This window comes from Mytilus edulis, chromosome 6 (genome assembly GCF_963676685.1).
Source record: "Mytilus edulis chromosome 6, xbMytEdul2.2, whole genome shotgun sequence".
NCBI lineage: Eukaryota > Metazoa > Mollusca > Bivalvia > Mytilida > Mytilidae > Mytilus > Mytilus edulis.
Window position 1 is genome coordinate 92071385 of NC_092349.1, and position 20743 is coordinate 92092127.

At 31.8% G+C, this 20743-nt stretch overlaps 1 protein-coding gene across 1 annotated transcript; it reads left to right on the forward strand.

Annotated features, from left to right (window-relative positions):
• Positions 1-7571: 7571 nt before the first annotated feature.
• Positions 7572-20370, forward strand: LOC139528900 (LHFPL tetraspan subfamily member 2a protein-like). The gene is made up of 3 exons (XM_071325137.1): positions 7572-7853; positions 12960-13384; positions 19953-20370. Exons 2-3 carry the CDS (start codon positions 13015-13017, stop codon positions 20165-20167), a joined length of 585 nt encoding a protein of 194 aa, XP_071181238.1. The 5' UTR covers positions 7572-7853; positions 12960-13014; the 3' UTR covers positions 20168-20370.
• The last annotated feature ends 373 nt before the right edge of the window (positions 20371-20743 follow it).

Below are 20743 nucleotides of genomic sequence, written 5' to 3' on the forward strand. Positions count from 1 at the left end.
TCTTATTGATGTGTTTTCCTCGGTTTTAGTTTGTAAGACGGATCTGTTTTCTTTCAATCTATTCAAGACTTTTGAATACTGGTATATTACTTTTGCCTTTATCTATAAAAGTAATATCCGAGAGAGATCAATACATTCACAAATCAAATTTGCATTTGTGCAAAATAAGTCAAACAATACATACTTATTATCCTATATTTTTTAATAAATAGAACGGTTTGTACACGCTTATTTTTTTCAGAAAAAAAATGAATAACATAATGAAGGCATGTCATGTGACCCACTATCTTAGATGATGATACAATGAGTTTACTTGCGACAGTTTTTGTGTTACTTTATGTCGATGACAGGCTTTTAAGGCATCATTTGCATTCACTGACCTTTATTAATGGCATGACTTATCATGATTTATACAATTCTGTCTTTTCTATCATTAAGTTTATTTAGTCTATAACATTTGAATTTGTTCTGTTAGAACAGTGAACCATAAAAAAAAGCGAGCACTATGTAAAAATTCTTAATAAAGTAATAGTTTGAAATTCATACAATATCCCCTAACTACTTTGTTTTTTATCTGATTTGTTTCAACCAAGAAAAGAATCATGATGCCGTCATTATTGCGTTTTATATTTCAATTCAATAAACTACATCCGGTCTGACTATTTTTAATTGTAAAATCAATTGCTTGAACTTCAGCAGTGGTATTCATATCAGTCAATTAAAGTTTCCTTATCAAATCCAAAGACGATATTCATTGTATTCCTCATCAATCAATGAATTATTAGCTGTCAATATTCCGTGTATTTAATATACGAATTATAATATGAACAAGTCAACGGAAGCACCTTCCAGATTTAAAAGGCAAACAATTTTTCGAACAAAAATGACAAAACAATAACATTTTAGACAGCAAACATTGATCTAAAACATTTTCCGAAGCAGTATTCGTCAAGGAATACATTGAAATTAGGTCAAACATATTCATTGGTAGAAGACAGCTGGGTATAATTAACATTGAAATTTAAAGACAAAATAACAGTGAACGGACTTTACTTGCCGAAAGTTGTGTAAAGCCTACGCTAGACCAAAACATCTGCACAAATAACTGGAGGATTTATCGTTCATATCACGTTTAGCCCTGTTACATTCTTAATTTATCTATCTATCTAGTCCAAACAGAGTGTGTGTTATCGGTTCATGTCTTCCCTATAGTTGTTAGCTGTATATTGCTATTACCAGAACACATGTACCTTAAATCAGGTCGTTACTTTTCTTTTTAGACTCATTGTCAATCACACCATGCTTCCATCTGACCTTTTGTTTTATTCACTACATAGATATGTTGTTTAGAAAATTGTCCTCTAAATACCAATAATTTAGAAAAAAACATATACAAGAAGTTTATATTAATAGCACAATTTAGTAATTTTTATAAGTGATTTTCATTCATGGGGTGTCGGAGTATTAATCAAGAAAAATGGATCCATTAAAAACACAATTTTTTTTTATATTTTTATTAAGTTAGCGCTTTCAAAGATAATTATTTTTAGTAATGGTATTAACTTAAATAATGTTGCGCCTTCTTATGTAGATAAATGATATTGAGAATTTAAATGGGGACTATATCAAAGAGACAACAACCCCACCAAACAGCAGACAACAAATTTTCTTAGTATTTCTTCAAACACTGAAATTTTATTCGTATCCGATACGAGTTGTTTTATTATTCATTTATTGTATTTCAATATCAAGTCGTACGAAAATGTGTGTTTAATAATCGAGCGTAAATGAGTTTCTACTGAGCACTGAACTTGTTAAGGGGCGATGAGTAGAGATTAATCATTCTAAAAGAAGCCCCATCTTTTCTATATCACCAATGATAAAGTGTTGTAGTATAGAGATTTATCATTCTAATAGAAGCCACATCTTTACTTTTCAACCAATTATATGGTGTTTTAATATAGAAAATGAGTTTATTTTCTCCTCATAATATGGATGAGGTGTTATTTCATGAAATTGATTACAATTCTGAGAAATGGCGGCCTTTTAATAAAACTGTCAAGTTTCAATATCCTTTATGGAATAAAATATTAAGTTCCAATCAAAACACATGTATGTTAATGATTATTTGTCTTACATAAACTATTAAAAGAGAAAAGTAAACAAATATAAATCAATCATTCTTTTAAGTTTTTTATGGAGAAGCTTTAAGTAAAAAATTTAATACCGGCCAGATTTGTGAGGCAAGGTTTGGACCTTGGCCATCACTTATTTTTGGCCTTCCAACCTTTATTTCCATGTTATTAGTTTACGTATACGAGACGTGAGTCTAGCATACAAAATGAAAATCTACTTCATTTGCAGATGTTATTCGGATTGAAGATTATTTCAAAGTAAGTAAGTATCCCCTTAAACTAAAGATGAAGGATAGTACTGTCTCATTGACTAAATAGATATTTAAGTTACATCCTGAATTAAATAAAAAAAACTTATTGACAATTCGGATTGTTTGCGATATTAATCTTACGACAAAATGAATTATTTCAATATCCTCATGTTGAACTTTCAATTTCTCTATAGCTGCTTTCTTGCAGAGCCTGCTTATTGGAGTATATCAATCTTTGGACAAAAGTGAGTTTCCACTCGAAAATGTCATATCATGTAAACTTAAATCGGTAATCTTTATAAAGTAGATACCATACGATGTAGAAATGTCTAAAGTTTTTTATTTGGCCATAACTTTTGTGCGGGTCTTTTCCGTTTCCTGATGGGTTTAACATACATGTAAATACAAATTTTAATGATTTTAATTTGCTTAGAATATATAGAAAACTTTTCAAGAAATATTCACCACGTCAGAAAATTAAATTTAGCATGAATAATATCATGAACAAATGCATAATACAACTTTGAACATTTCTGCAACATATGGCATTTACTTGATATAAATCAGTCATGCAGTTATTTGGTAATATTGTTTTAAAATTATTAATTTTAGTTGAAATGATAGGACACTTTTTGAGAGGGAACTCACTTTTGAATAATGACTGTATCTCCGAAAAATGTGGCCACTTTGTTCTTCTTTCGATCAGTAGTAAATCTTTTGTCAACGTGGTTGCGATTGATGTACGTAGCCACGTCTGGGTCTGGGAAGTGAGACTTTTACAGATGACTCATCATTATACATGTTAAAGATAAATGTGGTCATTTTGATCTTCTTTCAACCAGTAGTAAATCTTTTGTCAAAGTGGTTGCAATGGATGTTTAAGTACGCAGCCACGTCTGGGTAGAATTGAGACTTTTACAGATGGCTTATCATTATACATGTAAAAGATTTATAGAAAGAAAAATCGGGGTCAATGGGCAATTGTTTTTAAGACATTCAAATGGATAAACCAGAGGAATTTGAAAATCTGACAAAATTCCAATACATGATAACCGAGCATCCTTAAAGAGAGTTTCACGATTTCTGTGCGTTACAAACCCTTTTCCGTACGTTGCTTTAAAATCGCAAACATTTTAATCGTTATCCAATAAACCCTCGTTTTAAAAAATTTCCCAGTGGCAGTCGAAATTTACAAGACCATACGATCTCTATTACAGAACATACCTATTGTATTTGTTGATAAGATTTGTTCGTCTTGAAAATGGACAAAAGCATTTGCAATAAACGTTAAGCAACCAACAATCAATCAATCAATCAATCTAGATATTACTATTGGTTCTCACTTTGGTATCTTTTCCTTTACTTTAACTGTTAAGTCAGTTTTTGTTATATCTATTTTACGTGACTGTATTTATGTATCCCGTCATACTTTGAACGACAAAATTATTTCATGTCTACCTGTGCGAATTTCAAACGCGCAATTTTACACCAGTACTCAAAACCCTCCATCCTTGATGGGTGCATTTTACATAGACAAATAAAATCGTATAATATAAGCAAAATGATGATGTTAATTTGATGTATGCCTTTTTGTGCTTCTTCGTTACATTTGTTGTTTTTATAGTGATTAAGATGATAACACAATGTTGACTTCTGTACCCCTATTTTTGACATTTTTACCTATTGTGTCTGTTTGTTTTGTTCATGCATCGTTGACAATATAATGAAATTTGGTGCGACTGTCATACAAGTGAGAGGTTAACCTAGCTATAAAACCAGGTTCAATCCACCATTTTCTACATTTGAAAATGCCTGTACCAAGTCAGGAAAATGACAGTTCTTGACCATTCGTTTTTGATGCGTTCTGTTATTTGATTTTGCCTTGTGATTATGGACTTTCCGAATTGATTTTCCTCTGAGTTTAGTATTTTTGTGAGTTTACTTTTTTCCTTTTTTTCATAAAATCTGACAAATTCTGTATATCAAGTTGTTTAAAACATAAAATCTTACAAATTCTTTATATTTAATTGTTTAAAACTTAAAATCTTACAAATTCTGTATATTAAATTGTTTAAAACATAAAATCTTACAAATTCTTTATATTTAATTGTTTAAAACTTTTAAAAAATCTTACAAATTCTGTATATTGAATTGTTTAAAACATAAAATCTTACAAATTCTGTATATCAAGTTGTTTAAAACTTAAAATCTTACAAATTCTGTGTATTTAATTGTTTAAATCTTAAAATCTTACAAATTCTGTATATCAAGCTGTTTAAAACTTAAAATCTTACAAATTCTGTGTATTAAATTGTTTAAAACATAAAATCTTAAAAATTCTATGTATTAGATTGTTTAAAACTTAAAATCTTACAAATTCTGTATATTGAATTGTTTAAAACATAAAATCTTACAAATTCTGTATATTAAATTGTTTAAAACATAAAATCTTACAAATTCTGTATATTAAATTGTTTAAAACTTAAAATCAATTCCAGTGATCCGATGTTAACGAAACGAAGAACTGTTTGAAGGAACTGTTAAAACAGTACAACGATTTTGTTAATCAAAGTTAGATCAATTTCTTTTTGTTCATGTTGAAACCAAACACGACCGTAAATATAAAAACATCATCAGAATTATTTGTGCATGTCCGTTTTATAATGTTGTATCTTTATCATTTATATGGTGTTTTCAGACTGAACATTTATTTATCTTTGATAACATCATTTATCCATGTTTTAATGCAACTGAAAAGTAATTATGCTTTGTAAAGTTTCACTTGATAAGTGCTTACTTGTCAAATGAAGTGGAAATCCTTTCGAAGTTGACTTTGATTAAATCTTTTCTCCTCCAGGTATTTCAACAAATGGTTTCCCCTCGGATTTATTGATCCTCCTTCCGATACCATTTAATTCTCATGTTAAACTTCTTACTGAGAATAAAAGCGGGAGAAACATGTTTAATGCATTCGGAATCATTCCCTTTGATGCCAAATGTAATCACTTTTTGAATCTTAGACTTGTTATTAGTGTAATATGATGATCACACATATAAATGTCACGAGACATTTCTGCAACCATTAAATCAGATAACTACAGGGAATATGTCATATCTCCATTTATCTGATTCTAAAAATATATCACGAAATATTAGACAATATAGAGCGATTTTATGAATAAAGATATGGACAAAACAGAAATTGAATACTTGTGGTTAATAGAATAGATAGGGTGACATTTGGTTATATGAAAATGCAAGGTCCGATCTCATCTGGTGTAACATAGTGCACATGATAGCAACAATATATAACCAACATGTAAATCTTAAATCGTCCGGAACATGCATGAAATATTTGCCACTGGATGTTAAGAATCAATATAAACTTCTAAAACTTAAAACTAGTAGTCCCTCATCAGCATGAAAAGTTATCGACGCTATCACAGTAATGTTGTATCTCTCTAATGCTAGAAAAGAGAATAGAGGTTTCAGAGAGAAAAAGCCGAAGAAATAACAGACAACACCGTGATGACAAAAAACACAAAACTACAAAATGACAAACAACTATCAGTAATACTCTATATAGAAAACTCAAGACTGAGCGACAAAAAAATCCTCAAAACGGGGTTATGTTTTAAAATTAGGCCCTTACTTCAGGGAAATTTGTTCCTTTTTTGTTGTAATAATTACAATAGAAAAACAAAGGATATTTGGTATTCGTGATCCATGACAGAAAATCAATACATGCACTGCAAATGAACAGCATTTTGATGGCTGTCCTTCATTTCAAATTAAAATGGAGGGCTTCAACACGGAGCAAAAAACGACTACCTCACTGCAAGTTAAAGACGACTAAACACCAGCTGGAGCAAAGAGTTTTGCAAAAACGTCTTCTTTACGTTCTTAATAGTCATCTCATTAATTTCAATTTCTATATCACTGCAGTTGCATATAGCATTCACATGTTACGAAAATTATTCTTGGTTTCTACAGCACCAGAAAATACTCACGAAATATACTTTGGTTTATAATGTAAAATTATGTAGTTTTGGTGTATGGCGATATTGAGAGCTTAAATCTTTTTGAAGCGTGTCACAGACGAAATATCACCACTCAATATGACACCCAAAAGAATAGTCTTCCCGACAGAAACTATTGGCAATAGTGATCTAATCATATAATTTGTCATTGTTATACCCTGGATGTATTATTTCGTCCACCCTTTTCGTATTAAGTTGATGCGGTTCCCTGAAAGAAAAAGCTCTTCACGTGTAAAAACCTGTTGTTATATTGCTGAGCACGTCAAAAGAATGTGTAACATAAGGTTTTTCAGTGTAAGGTCATATATTTACCATATCTTCTACGAAATAAAATTTAATTTTGCCGGGCAGACGTGCAATAACGGAGTCCGAACGTTATGAAGGACGGCCAATCCGAACTGGCCTTTTTCGATTTTAACCCCCAAATACCAACCAAAAGATCATGGAATGAACACATAATAAACTACGCAGGCATTACCCCTTTGTTGTATCAAATAATATTCGTGGATTGTATGTGAAAGAACTTTATTCATTTAGTATTATAGATTGCACAAATTTTTCTTGATACTGACTGATACAAAAACCTTTTTAACTATCCAAAAACGATCCATAGTATTTTTAAGTGACTCCCTTTCTTATTTCCGATATTCCTAATAGAGACATTAAATTAGCATGGTCAGTTAAATGTTCATGTTAAATTGGAAAATCGTATTTTGTATTGATGCGAGGTAAATTATCTTATAAACGAGTGTTTATATAGCATAGAAATAATAATAGTTTTCATATTTAGTTTATGGTTTGTATGAAATAAAAGACAGCAATGTCTGAATTAGATAAAAGTTTCATTGCTGATGGTATTAAGTAAAGAGTAACTATTGAACGATTTAAATGTTATCTGTTTTTACATCTTGTAAGTAACGTGTTTCTATTGAACGATTTGAATGTTAACTGTTTTTACATCTTGATTATATGTCAATGAACGTTGTACTTCTTCACCTTTTGATTCAATTATTTCCTGCATCTCAATAAATAAGTCGATCGAAAAGATTCAAATGCAAATTTTACACGTTTATTATCAATTTATCAAATTTAATTGAAAATCTTTTAGCATTTAAAAGGCTATGATTGAACCCTTTACTTCTAAATATTGCTACAAATGGTTTTCCCGCGGATTTATTGATTTGTCTTCAGCTACAATTCTCCTGTAAAACTTATTACTGGATATTAAAGGCTCTACAAACATGTTAGTTACATTCAAAGTCGCTTCTGTCATTTAAAACTTATTATTGGATATAAAAGGTTCTAAAAACATGTTAGTAACATTCAAAGTCGATTCTGTCGCTTTCAGGATATGATGATTATTTGGTACAACATATTGAAGGTTTTGTTCACAGCATCAATGGATATGTTATATCTGTCTATACAAGGTAGGATATTTATAACAGATAAAACACGTATGTCTTTCTTCTTTCACGATTTGTGAAAAACGTTAGCTGTTTACTGCTTTAAAATAACATGCTTAAGTTCAAGTGCACAAGCTTGTTTTTCTGTGAACATTCTAATTGTAAATTGTTTGGCTGTAGTCACGTCGACTTTAACAGTACAAATTGTCTTTGCTTTATGTTTATTCCAAATATATCCGTTAATAATTGATAATTGTTGTAAATCATGTTTCCTATATCAATAAAAAATTAATGAAATATATCAAATTTAATTCTGTTGTACATTCATCATTTCCTTTCCCTTATACTTTTCGGCTGTTGATTTATTCTTTAGAAAAAAGAAAAAGTAAAAGCAAATACAATACCAAAAATGTCTGTTAATTGTGTTTGATATAAAAGAAACAGTTTATTAAAGGAAGAAGATTTAGTCACTTCTTCCCAAAACAGGCTAGGGAAACCATATAGGGTATTACTAGCTCAATATGTAACTCTTAATTGATGACATGGAATATAATTATAACGACCAATTCAAGAAAATTTTAAGTTTATAATTTGAATTATTCGAAACTTTAAGATTTTTCTATCTCTTGATTAAATTTAACTTTTAAGTAATGGATTTCATTGTTCTTTACTGTCGTATTTAAACTTACCTGTCAAGTGTTTTGATCAGAGGGACTCTGATGAGTGTTGTGTGGACTAGTATAAGAGTTTCTAAAGTACATTATTAGTCTGGTATCGTTGACCGGTTAGTATTATTATACGTGTAGGGTACATACATGTATCGAATTTCATTTTTATGATGTAGTTTTTCTTTCAGTTAGGTAATTCGTATAAAGGAAATCGAAGCGTTGAAGCGAACGTGCAGGCTCTAAACATAGAAACAAACGATATATAACTACCTATAGTCGATAGCAAAAGTAACATTTGTACTAATTTAATTACTTCATATCTTTATACCACATACATATGTCAATGTTAACATATTGTATATTGGCTTTCCATCAACAACTTACTTACTCAAAACCATTTTAATTGATTTTTCGTGTACCCTTATCATTTAGAGTAAGATAGACTTTTTAACTACGTTCGAAATGTTTACACGAAGACAATTAAAAGTATATATTGCTAATTACATAAAACAATTATAGTATTCTATAGTTGAGTGATAAGGACATTTCTTTCGCTTTTCGAAAAAATAACATTCTAAAATGTCAGGAACTAGAACACGGACTATAATGTTTCATTCAATTGACATATCACGAAATATTCCTCTTGAGGAAGTTAAACATACATAGTATGATTTGCTATCTCTTTTTTCTTTTGACTATATCCCCATTTCCTCCAGAAATACTAAAAGTTCACTCCTTAGCATTTAAGATAATTTTTCAGATGATAAAGAGCCATGGCTACAATTGTATTTAAGCTTGATCTGTAGTGAATACAGTATCAATGATATACTATGTCCCAATATCATACAACGGTTATGAATAATCGTCCGTTTACATATGTCTTTTCTGGATAATAAAATAATCGGAAAACTATAACAGTATGTGCACCTGTTTCCGGGCAGCTTGGCGTTGTCAGTTTATTTTTGATTTATGAGTTTGACTGTAATTCTGGTATCTATCTTCCTTCTTTTAAAGAAGCACTCAATCTTTCTCAAATAAAAAAAAAACAGTTAAAACACCGAAACATAAAAAAAATACTGAACAGTGACCAATAGTCAGAAGTACAAATCTTTAATCATTTAATTAAACAGGGACTATTTGAAGATTCCCGTAAAATTATCGAACTGTCTTGGATTATACGACTTCAAACAGCTTATCCCCTGCGTCTAAATGACAATATACTTAGACAAGGGAACATATCTACTACTTCCTCTATTGATATCATGAATATTATTGATAAAAAAACAACGAAATAATAGGTCTCATGGGAAACGTATCAATCGAAATCAACGAGTTAAACATCGTATAAATTATACACTTGATAATCTCCTATCTATATTTAAAAATAATGGTAGGCATCAATTATTATGTAAACTGGGTCAAATACCCATTAGTAAATTACACGATATTTTCAAAGAGTGTGACACCATCTCATTCTTCAGCCCACTGTATAGATATTCTCGTATAATTACAGTTTTTTTGCCACCATAGGCTGTTCCCGCGTATCGACAAATCTGAAGATCATAAACGTCATTTTTTGAAAATTAAATATATTAGCAAAGGTATTGATTTTATCAACTTATCTAGTATATTTAATGACTCTACCGTTCAAAATTTTATACCTACCTATTTTGATAATATAGAACCACCTATAATTTCATACACATACAAAAAACCCAGCAGAAGTTAAATTTTAATTATACGTCGGTTACATCAGATGTGACTATAGATAGTAATACTCCCTTAACTTGAAACTGTGAATCGTCGATGTTTAGATATGTTCCCTATGGCCATGTTATTACAGGGGACCTCAATATCGTCCAGGATAGAGAGGTTAAAAGCTTTTTTTTAAAAAGGACCAAAATATCGTCCTCCATCTAAAATAGATTGGAAAGAGTGTCGTCAAGTCACCAAAGATGCTCTTTCCTCGTTTTGTAAAAAATGGTGTAAACGGGAAAAATCTGATAAAAAATCTCTTGATTCTTATTTAAATAAATGTATGAATGTGGTAGATAAGAGAATATCACATTTGAAAATAATTTATAAGTAAATAATAAAGTACATAATAGACCTATTTCCAGAATAAGAAATAAACTTCAAATACTTTTTGTACGTTTTGTGTTTGTACCCGCCGACAAAGCAGCCAACAATGTGGTGGTAGTATGGCGTAAATACTACACGGACGTTCTTAAAAATGAAATTTTAAATTCATCTACATTCAAGTCCATCCGCTCCACAGACAGTCATATAATAAACAAGCATATCACAACCACATCAAAGCGTAAGGCTTCTTCTGAACATTTGGAGGTCTCTACTATGTATTAGCTACATAAACTACACAAGAAACCATTTAAATATCGTTTCATCTCGGTCTCTAGTAAGTGTTTTACAAATAATATTTCAATGCTCTTAACTAGTTCATTAACTACTATGAAAGAGCTTATCATAAACTATTGTAATAAAATATATGAACATAGTGGTATATAAAAAAGAAGATGTGGTATGATTGCTTATGAGACAACTATCCACAAAAGATCAAAATGACACAGACACTAACAACTATAGGTCACCTTACGGCCTTCAACAATGAGCAAAGCCCATACCGCATAGTCAGCTATAAAAGGCCCCGATAAGACAATGTAAAACAATTCAAACGAGAAAACTAACGTATTGCATTTTTGCGCCTTTCCCAAGTCGGGAGCCTCTGGCCTTTTTAGTCTTATATATATTTGTTTAGGAGCAAGCTGAAGAACGTGTCCGGGTGCGGGAATTTCTCGCTGCATTGAAGACCTGTTGGTGACCTTCTATTGTTGTCTGCTCTATAGTCGGGTTGTTGTCTCTTTGACACATTTCCCATTTCCATTCTCAATTTTATTTATATAGTTGACTTAATATGATTGAAGATTTACAGATCTCTAGACAAATCAAATTTCTTTTAAAGATGCCAATAAGAAACTTTATCAATGCGCTAATCAATACTGATAAAGAATCACTTGTAGATAGACGACCTCTGGGAAACTTGTTGACTGTTTTACTGTAATTCATGTAAATGCAATTACTGTTTATAGGTAGTTGTTGTATTCTCCCATGGACGTATAATTATCCTGCTTAATATAGCTGGAAATTATCAAAGTCAATTTACTTAGCACTGTTATGTGCAAACTAACTCTAATTTACAATACCATATGTGAAGGACTAGCAATTTAAATCAAATTACACATAATGAAAAGGCTTAAATGTAAAAAGTCTTAGAGTGAAATCAAATTGTAGGGATAAAGCCCGATATATCAAATGAAATCTTAGAATTGAAGAAAATGCCAACGATATTTATTATGGTATTGCCAATTAGAGGTGATCGATAAATTATAATGATGAATGGCTGTGAAGTTTGTGTCCGGCGGCAAATCAAATGCATATTCAGGACGAGAAGATATCAACGCAATATGAACATTAAGGGCATACAATACAGTTACAGGGGAGGTAATGACGTTGCTAATGTAAATTGTTATTTTAGCGACGTCAAACTATGACTTATCGGGAAAAGATGCAGCTTTCGAATGATTTTTATCATTCAAACTTATCTAACTTGAAAACGAGTTCATGGACCCCTCTGTTTTAAAATGCCATTTGGTTTGATTACGTATGAAGATTATGTGTACAAAACTTTTCGACGCTAGAAAGCCCGCGACCTCTATTTACAGAACCATGCCGTCTATACAATCGCTGGGAGACTTTATCGAACTTTTAATTTAAGATTGCCTGATTACACAGACTTCGTTTTTCCCAGAATAATTGTAGTTTAAAGCATATCAAACCATCTATCTCCATTATAACTCAATCTGTCTATCAGATTGCAGAATTACCAAACAAGATAATTACATTCTTATGCAAACGTAAAACATTTATCATTCTTTGATAATCCGTTCTCTTTACAATGTCTCTGTATTTAAAGTAGAAAACGTGAGCCTGAAATAGCGATCTTTACTTTAGATTCCATTAATGCTGTCATCTATTCCTCGTTGATAATCGAACACAGACTACATATAATGTGAATCAACAGCTAGACTCGGGATTACTGGGGAAAATGCAACAATTGTATTGATCTGTAGTATGATTGGGGAATCACCACGTGGTATGATTGGGGAATCACCACGTGGGATGATTGGGGAATCACCACGTGGGATGATTAGGGAATCACCACGTGGGATGATTTGGGAGTCGACACTTTGCTTTGTTTGATTAATTTAACAATGACGTACTTTTTTTATTGTATAAATATGGCATATCAACATTATAATATTGTACATACAACATTTGATTCGTGTATTCAGACAGATGCATTATAAATACACTTCATAGACTATATACTAATTTCTCATTATACTTTATAAGTGATGTAATGATTGCTCAATTTACTTTATAGACTATGGAATAATTGTTCGATGATGTAACAAGCCAACGATGATCTTACTAAGGACATGGTATCACCCGTTCTTATAATCTGGGCTTTTCTGTCAGTTCTGGTTTCCGGTTTAACTACGTATGCATTCGTTCAGCCTGTGTGGCTTGTTGGTTCCAATCTGTTAGATACGTTTGGAATGATAAGTTTGTGTTTATCACGAACAGTATTTCCCGGAGGAAACTTAAAGCAGGAATGTGAGTTTTATGGTGGATATTTCAATTTGGGAAACTTACCGTCTGGAGCATGGCAGGCGGCGTGTGTTTTATATGGAGCAGGATGTGTACTGCTTTCATGTGGAGCATTCTTAGCTGTATGTACATCGTGTATACCATGTGATGTTGTTAGGACTGTTACAGTTATGGCGGGATATGTACAGTTTGTAGCAGGTAAGTTGAAAGGACTGTTACAGTTATGGCAGGATATGTACAGTTTGTAGCAGGTAAGTTGTTAGGGCTGTTACAGTTATGGCAGGTTATGTACAATTTGTAGCAGGTTAGTTCTCAGTAACGTTTATAGGCATATGTCCTAGCTGAAGGTTGTCAGAATGGTTACAGATATGGCAGGGTATATATATAAACAAAATTATTATGGTATTATTGCTAATTAAACAACCAAATGACACAGTAGTTAACAAACATATGACAGTATGACCTTCAACAATGAGCAAAGCCATACCGCGCTGTTACTTATGAAATTCCCCAAAATGACAAATGAAAAACAACTCAAACTAGAAAACTAACGGCCTTATGTATGTAAAAAAAAATAATAAACGAAAACCAAATTTGTAACCCAAAAACAAACAACAATGACCAGTTTTGACAGAAAGGTTGCAAAACCGTTACTCTTATGGTTTGTATATTGCTACAATGGTCACAGCTGATTGCTGAATTATTGAATGTGTAGAAACCTATACGTGATTTGTTCTAAACAAATTTAATACACACGCATTTTCTTTGTACCCATAAGCAGCGCAATACTAACTAAAGAAGATCACATTCTCGAAATTACGTTATGAGTAATCATTCAAATTACTTTTCACTGAGTAATCACTCAGTCTAGATCCAAAGTCCAATTCAATGCCAAGGCAACAATTTTCCAATTGACTGTTACATTAAAGTAAAACAGGTCTGTTGGACAATTCACATGGTACCAGTTACACATTATCGTTGTAAATACCCAAGACAAATAATGTAATCTTGGGGATGGAGTAAACATAACCGAAAACAATTACTCATTATATTAACTCTGCTTTAGAGGAAGATTGAAGAGACAATCATAGAAACATTGGTAAACCTTAATAAGGTTAAATAATCGCGATTTGATATTGTATATACATGTCAATATTTATCTAGTTTATCGGAATGCAAGAAAAACAAATAATATCTAGAAGATGTTACACAACGCATGAGATAACAATTTCATTAATGTAATATACTTTTTTTTGCTACAGCGAATTGTCTACTTTTTTGTAACTTAATTGTAACACCAATTACTTAACTATCGGTTAACATAAACATTAAGTATTGTTTCTGTAATCAGTGCCAAGGGTAGGTTTTCATGGCAAAGTGTTGTAAAATTGTACCATTTGTTAAATTGGAAATGCAAAAGCATACATAATTAACGGTATCTTATTAAGATTGGACAATATTGTAGAGTCTCGTGTTGATTAACGAGTTACATATGAAAATAATCAAACTTAATCGTTTTGAAATAAACACAATTAATGGAGAGGAATTTTATGTTCAAACATTCTATGTTAAGATGACACTTACATACACAATTCATTCGTATGTAAGGAAACACCTTGTGCGTGAGATAGATGCTGTCTTGAATAATAATTAATTTACACGTGCGGTAGATATTTACTGACACGATTTACACTTGGAGACACAATGTAAACATAAAACAGATACTCACTGACAAAATTGACACGTAAGGTTAATTATTACTGACATTATTTACACGTTAAGTTGATACTTACTGACACACTTTACATGTGAGGTTGATACTCACAGACACAATTGGTTCGTGCGGTAGATATTTACTGACACATTTTACGCGTGAGGTAGAAACTAACTGACACTTTTTGCAAGTGAGGTAGATGTTCACTGAACAATTTACACTTGAAGTAGATACTCACTGACACAATTTACACGTGAGGTAGATACTCACAGACACACGCGAGGTAGTCATGATATTTACTGACAAAAAAAAATGGCACACGAGGTATGTGCTTAATAACACAATAACATGTGAGGTAGATTTATGATAATAGATTAACGATGTCTTGAATTTGGGAGTTTTGAAACTTAAGAAAAAATAAAATGATAGGCATTTTTTCAACTTGACTCTGAAGATAAAAAACAAAGATGAACTATAATCATATCTTTTCACGAGAAAATAGCACTTAATTTAAATGAAAAATGGTTAATGTCTTATCATCTGTTTGTTTTACACTCAATAGTGTTGTGTTTGAAAAGAAGGCGCTGATTGAGTATGTGAGGTTAGTTGGTGTGCAACCTTAACTTCAGTAAACAGAATGAACCTTTTGTATTTCAGATTTTTAGTCTTATGCTTAGAAATGAGATTTTCCTGCAATTTGAGTTCGGAGGATGACATTTGGAGGGGATAATCTTTTGGGGGTCTCTCTCTTCTCCATTTTAAAACCAAACGTGTGTGTGTAACAGTTCGCTGAGTTTTAATGGAATGATTAAATACTTTGATCACAAATTAGATGTCAGAATACAAGTGAACGTTGCATTGTTTTGTTTTGCGTATGAATTCTTTATATCCTACTCCCTTTTCCGTTATTACGACCTAAATCTATTAGTTAATCAATGTCATTACAGCGTTTTTACAATAATCTATTTATTTGGTTTACAATGGACTGAACTATTTGATAAAGGAGTTTTAATAATTGGAGTCCTTTGAAATATAAAAGAGCTCTATCAATAGTAATTAGCAATTGAATTTCAAGCACGTAAAGATATAAAATAACGTTGTTACACAGTTCATAAAGTCAGGTTGTAGTCGGCAAAATGATTAAAGTTTGATTTATCGCCAATTAATTAAATCAACCGGAAGAATACAAGCTACTGTCTCGTTTGAAATATTTCATAGTTTTCACGTCGTGACATTTTATAGCCAACTTTACGGCCTGCGTGTTTATCATGGTTGAAGGCCGCACAGTGACCCATAATTGCTTATAATCACTTCAAATGAACTCTGTTGTCTCACACCGCATCACCTTATTTTCATAAAGATTATTGAATCCATCCCAAACGGCATCGATGTTGAGTCCCAATTCCGACTACACGTGGCTGCGCATTTATACATCCGACACACGTCAAGCAAATCAACCGTTTAGTTTTTGGCAATCTGTTACAGTATATATAAAAAATTTTATTCTAAAATTAATAATGATTTATGACAAATATGTGACAAACACACTTAAATCTCTCATGCATAAAGATAAAATACATTCAATATTTTATCCACAACATTTGATTTGTTTTTCTCACCTCAGAAATGTTTAAAACATAGAGTAAGGAACCGAAGAACAAGTAAAGCCACAATATAAGCGTTCAAGTTCAGTATTTGATAAATGATTTTTTAGAAGGTAAACAACAACACTTGGAAAGGTTGTTTACTCTCAGTATTATGTAATCTAGATTTCTATAATCAGGTATATTTGTCATATTGGAATATTGCATGTCTTCTATGATTGATGTTTACTTGTCTGTTTGAGTGTTACATCATAAGAAAATGATTATAGATTGGTATTATATAACATGCAATATTTACATAGATAGTAACACCACAGTTACATCTTACTTAATATTGAGAATCGTTTTTACATTTACTCGCGAAAAATAACATTGACATTTGAGAGTTCATTGTCCCATTGGTATTCCCGCCTCTTCAAGTTTGATTTAATGCAAATAAGACACTACCTTTTCAGAAGCTAATGGCAGACATGCATACCCTGCGTCAACAGTCATTCATACTTGTTCTGCTATCCATCTTGACAAAGTGTTTTTCAGATAGTTAAAATTTATCGCTTGTCAGAAAGATCAAAATGGCTCAAACAGAACATAGTGTCTGGGCTACTACAGATTATTTGTTAAAAAAACAACAACAACAAAAACAAATACAACTTGACATGCACAACCTTGCAACAGAGAGTGGCAGTTATGTGAATAAAAAAAAACAACATACATACTGCATCACTCAGTTACAGTTTTTTCGCTCTCATCAGTATCCCTCTTACGATCGCTGATTTATAACGTTTGAATGGTGTAACCTATGTCAGTAATTACAAGATATTTAGTTTTATTTATTAACCAACTTACTACAATATGTATAGAAATGCCCATGCTTTATAAAAGGAAAATTTCGACATCTGGTCATTATGAACGGAGAAATTGCTACAGCCAGTCATTACGAGATCTCAGTCATGCATTACGAAATCTCAGTCATGCATTACGAAACCACACCCGTGCATTCCGAAATCACAGTCATGCATTATGAACAGTTGAAACGGGACATCGATTAAAACAAAATGTCGTTTATTTCTGTAAATAAGTGTGACATTTTTTTATTCTTTTTTAAACTTAATATCATAAAAATAAGTTTAATAAATGATGTTCATTAACATTGTTTTGTAACGACTTGAAACGGAAATATTTCACAGCCTTTTTCGAGAACGATTTTCGATTATTATCATTGTTTCATTTCCGTTTTTCAATCCTCAGAATGCAGACTTTACTGTCTGATTAATTCTTCCCAGCTACTTTTTATTTGCTAGATGAAATGAATTTTAATAGCATAAAATTAAGTACTTGGATGAGAAATCAGAAATTACATCTGACAGTCACAATGTTGACTAAAATTCCATGCGAAATTGAATGCGAAAAGACAAGTTGAAGTTCAGCTATGAAATTCCTGTATTTTCTTCACGGTAAGTTTTTTACTCTTTGTTTAATCGAAGAATAAAACCATTTAATAAAAATTTTATGAAACGGGCTTTTCTGTATTGGTCCTGTTGTAGTTTGTGGATAGCTGTATAATTTTGGATCCGAGACTCGAAGACTGTTCTTGAATGAAGTTGCCTTTTAAAGTTGGTTAATAAAAGTATCAATATATGGACTTTTTCATATTGGCCCTGTAACATGCCCTTGATATTAATAATGGCCTCGGACAGTTGTAATGGCCCTCGGCGTTGCCTCAGGGCCATTACAACCATCCTTGGCCATTATTAACACCTTGGGCATGTTACAGGGCCAATATGAAAAAGTCCATACATTAATACTATAGTAAAACATATCTTATAGTTTATATATCTTGTATCACCCAGATAACGTTTTACTGCCAATGCTTGTTACACGTTATCAGACAATGGTTTTCATAATATATTTTCATCTACAAATTGCATGAACATCAAATAGTAAAGAAAATAAATTTGTCAATAGCATTATCTTGATCTTTACTATCTGCTATATAGATGATGACTCAGACTTTGTGACTTTATTGAACGCTTCTATTCAATAAAACTCGAAATAAAGGATACCCCAGCTACATGTGACTTTGTTGAACGCATCTATCCAATAGAACTCGAAATAAAGGATACCCCAGCTACATGTGACTTTGTTAATCCCATCTATCGCTATAGAACTTGAAATAAATGATTCCCCAGATACATGTGACTTTGTTGAACACATCTATCGCAATAGAACTTGAAATAAAAGATTCTCAAGCTACATGTGACTTTGTTAAACGCTTCTATCGCAATAGAATTTGAAATAAAGGATTCCCCCGATACATGTGACTTTGTTGAACGCATCTATCGCAATAGAACGTGAAATAAAGGATACCCCAGATACATGTGACTTTGTTGAACGCATCTATTCAAAAGAACTCTAAATAAAGGATACCTCAGGTACATGTGAATTTGTTTAACGCATCTATCCAATAGAACTCTAAATAAAGGATAACCCAGATACATGCAGCAAAGTTTGATTCATATATTGACGACTTGCACCTTGTCTCTATCATTTGGATTAAAACACATTGAGCCGGTAAAATAGCTTAAAAGTCATTTAAATTTGGGTGTCGGTTGGAAGGGGTGGTGGTGTAGGAAGTGTGTGTTTTGAATTGGTTGAACAAAAGGGCTTAAAATAGTTGACATATAAAAAACTTCGACAATTTCTTTTATGATTAGTCATTGCGATTGTTAAAACAGTTAAAACAGGGAGAAATATATTACCTATGAGAATTTTGCTAATTTAATAACAATACAACAAATGAACAGACACATACACATCCGGGCACCATCAATTATTCTAATCAATAAAACGGAAACGGTAGATGATGCATTGCTTCCAACCAGAAATAAGAAATTCTATCTTGTGTAAAATTATTCATTTCCAAAATTTGGAAGGAAATTCAAATGAAATCAAAACAAGCAATAAAAATCATATATAAAAATGACAGGATCTCAGATTGTTAATGAATTAGAACAAACGTTCTGCTCTTGATTCGAATTTAACTGAAGTTAAATAAACTCCAGTGGCAAGAAACCAAATTACTAAGATTGGAGTCCTTGAGTGTTCACTTTTATGTTTGTGTTTTTGTTTCTGGATTTAGGATCTGCTTGTCTTCATATTAACGCACACACAGGGAAAAACACCATATTAAACCCCAAATCAACTCAACATACAAATAAAAGAAAGAAAAAACAAAAGCAGAAAAACTACAATTGTACAACAACTAAAAGAAAGCCAATAAAACATATTGAGAAATGGATAAAATAAGTCTAGAAACAACGAAAATTTAAAACAGACAATGAAACATGTTAACTTAATGCTTATGTCTGTGATCAAATTTATATTTTGTATTGTCCATTATTTTATCCTATTCCATGTTGATAATGTGCTAATGTTTTCTCTATTTCAGTCCTAGTAATGATTGCAGCGTTATTTATTTACCCACTTGGGTTTGGATCATCGTTTATAAGACAATACTGTGGGTCTAAGTCCGTCATGTATCAGGCCTACGATTGCTCTATAGGCTGGAGTTTTGTACTCGCTGTAACAGGGACGTGCCTAGCCATGTTTTGTCCAGTTCTTTCACGATTTACAGACATGAAAAGTCGCGACATAATGCCGTAATCGATATACTCTCGGGCGTTATTAGGAAAGACTAAAGCATAAAACAAGAGACAACCGAACTCAGTAATAACTAACCTTGAACATGTTGAAATGAATGTAAGCTCTACGAAAGGGTATAAATAAACTCATCATAGATACCAGGACTAAAATCTGTATATACGCCAGACGCGCGTTTCGTCTACAAAAGACTCATCAGTGACGCTCGAAACTAAAAAAGTTAAAAAAAAAAAAAAAAAAAAAAAAAAAGCTAAATTAAGTATAAAGTGAAAGAGCATTGAGATCCAAAATTCCTAAAAGTGTTGCCAAATACAGCTAAGGTAATCTATGCCTGAGGTAGAAAAACCTTATTATTTCAAAACATTCAAAATTTTGTAAACAGTTAATTTATCAATGTAACAATATCAATATCAAAAGTGCCGACTACTGAGCTTGTGATACCCTCGGGGAAATAAATCTCCACCAGAAGTGGCATCGACAATGTGTATGAAAAATTGAGAAATCATTTACATAGAATTCCTTAGAATAGTTCAAATAGTAAAATTAGATCTATAAATGGTAAAACCACCGTAATCATCT

What these genes read in the sequence shown, in the direction of transcription:
- LOC139528900 (XM_071325137.1), top strand. Translation starts at nt 13,015, where the DNA reads ATGGTATCACCCGTTCTTATAATCTGGGCTTTTCTGTCAGTTCTGGTT. An exon ending in ATATGTACAGTTTGTAGCAG is followed by an intron (nt 13,385 to 19,952) that starts GTAAGTTGAAAG and finishes TCTCTATTTCAG; the next exon opens with TCCTAGTAATGATTGCAGCG.